The sequence below is a fragment of the Apaloderma vittatum genome, unplaced genomic scaffold (assembly GCF_000703405.1).
Source record: "Apaloderma vittatum isolate BGI_N311 unplaced genomic scaffold, ASM70340v1 scaffold34128, whole genome shotgun sequence".
Classification (NCBI taxonomy): domain Eukaryota; kingdom Metazoa; phylum Chordata; class Aves; order Trogoniformes; family Trogonidae; genus Apaloderma; species Apaloderma vittatum.
Window position 1 is genome coordinate 1,519 of NW_009730758.1, and position 1,404 is coordinate 2,922.

Here is a 1,404-nt window from a genome sequence, read left to right on the forward strand (position 1 = left end):
AGGCTCATCACAGCTTGCTGGTGCCCAAGAGCCACCTGGGTAAGGCTGGGTTGGGAGTAACCAGATGTTAAAGGTGTTAGTAGCTGTGGGAGGACAAGGGACTCTGCCAGCCTACATCCCCAGCTCTCAGGGAATATTGCTGTCCTGTGGTGCCTGGGAAGTAAGTTACGGACAGCCAGGGCTCTGCATGGCGTCATCACAGCTCTCTACGGGCACAACCCTGCCTAGGCAAAGTTGGTGTCACCAGTGCCATCACAGGTGCCTGAAGTCCTCGAGGGCCACTCGGGCGGCATTGCGTCCCGCTGCTCCCATCACTCCTCCTCCTGTGAGAGCAGAAAAGAGCAGTGGAGGGCAGCTCCACCCTCAGAAGATGGGTTCCAGGGCTGCACCAGAGGATCTGCCCCACCTTCCTGCCCGTGCAAGGGGAGAGTGGACACGTCCAAGCACCCTGCCCCATGCTGCCCTTGCACCTCTTCCACACACCCCTGCCTGCCGCCTGCAGCCCCACAGGGAGGTTCCAGCTCCCAGCTGCTCACCAGGGTGGGCTCCGCTTCCACACAGATACAAGCCAGGAACTGGGGATCTGTAGCCTGAATAGGATGGTGCTGGTCGGGCAAAGTACAGCTGGTCCAGAGACATCCCTACGTGGAAGATGTTCTGCAAGCAGAGCTCTATGTGAGCTGGCTATGCCCGGCCTGGGGCTGTGTGCCCACCAGTGCTGGCACCGGAGCTGAGCCCAGGGGTACCTACCCCACCAGGCAGCCCGAAGATCCTCTCTATGTCTGGTGGTGTCAGGATGTCCCTGGCAATGACGGATGCCTTGAACCCCGGGGCATAGGCTTCGATGCAGTCAAACACTAGAGAGGGGTGGAGGGACTGGTGGGAATCTTTGGGGGACATGGTGGCTGGCCCTTGAGCAGCTCCAGGGTGGCTCTGCCCATGGGCAGGGACCAGAATCCCTGGTGTTATGTGTGTTATGTACCCATGTCCATGTATGCATCACATACCTATATCTGCGTATGCATTTCTGGTCTGCTCATCCCAGGGCTGCCCATCCACCAGCATGTAAGGAGTGTATTGGGTGAAGAGGGACACAACATGACAGCCCTGTGGGGCCAACCCTGGATCCAGTGCCGAGGGGATGCAGAGCTCAATCATGGGTCTGGGGAAGCAGGACACCAGCTGGGCAGGCAGAGGGGCACCCAACCACCCAAACCTCTTCCCCCAGCACCACCCACCATGACTGTGCTGCCCCTTCTCCAGGGCATCGAGGTGTGCTGGTGCAGGTTCCTACCTGCTGGAGAAGTGGCCATGAGTGGCCTCAGTGAAAGCCTGATGCAGGAGATTAGTGTCCTCACAGTTGAGATGGATGGAGCACTGATGGTGGGGCAGGGGCTGGCCGTC

The 1,404-nt window shown here is 59.5% G+C and overlaps 1 protein-coding gene across 1 annotated transcript in view; it reads right to left on the reverse strand.

Annotated features, from left to right (window-relative positions):
• Positions 1-252: 252 nt before the first annotated feature.
• PYROXD2 (pyridine nucleotide-disulphide oxidoreductase domain 2) overlaps positions 253-1,404 on the reverse strand; it is a gene marked incomplete at its 5' end in the record, with an annotated part of 4,204 nt that continues 3,052 nt past the window's right edge. Inside the window, 5 exons of the mRNA XM_009874915.1 lie at positions 253-323; positions 537-657; positions 751-857; positions 1,008-1,162; positions 1,295-1,400. Of these exons, the coding sequence (XP_009873217.1) occupies positions 253-323; positions 537-657; positions 751-857; positions 1,008-1,162; positions 1,295-1,400 (560 nt within the window). The remainder of the gene's footprint in view (positions 324-536; positions 658-750; positions 858-1,007; positions 1,163-1,294; positions 1,401-1,404) is intronic.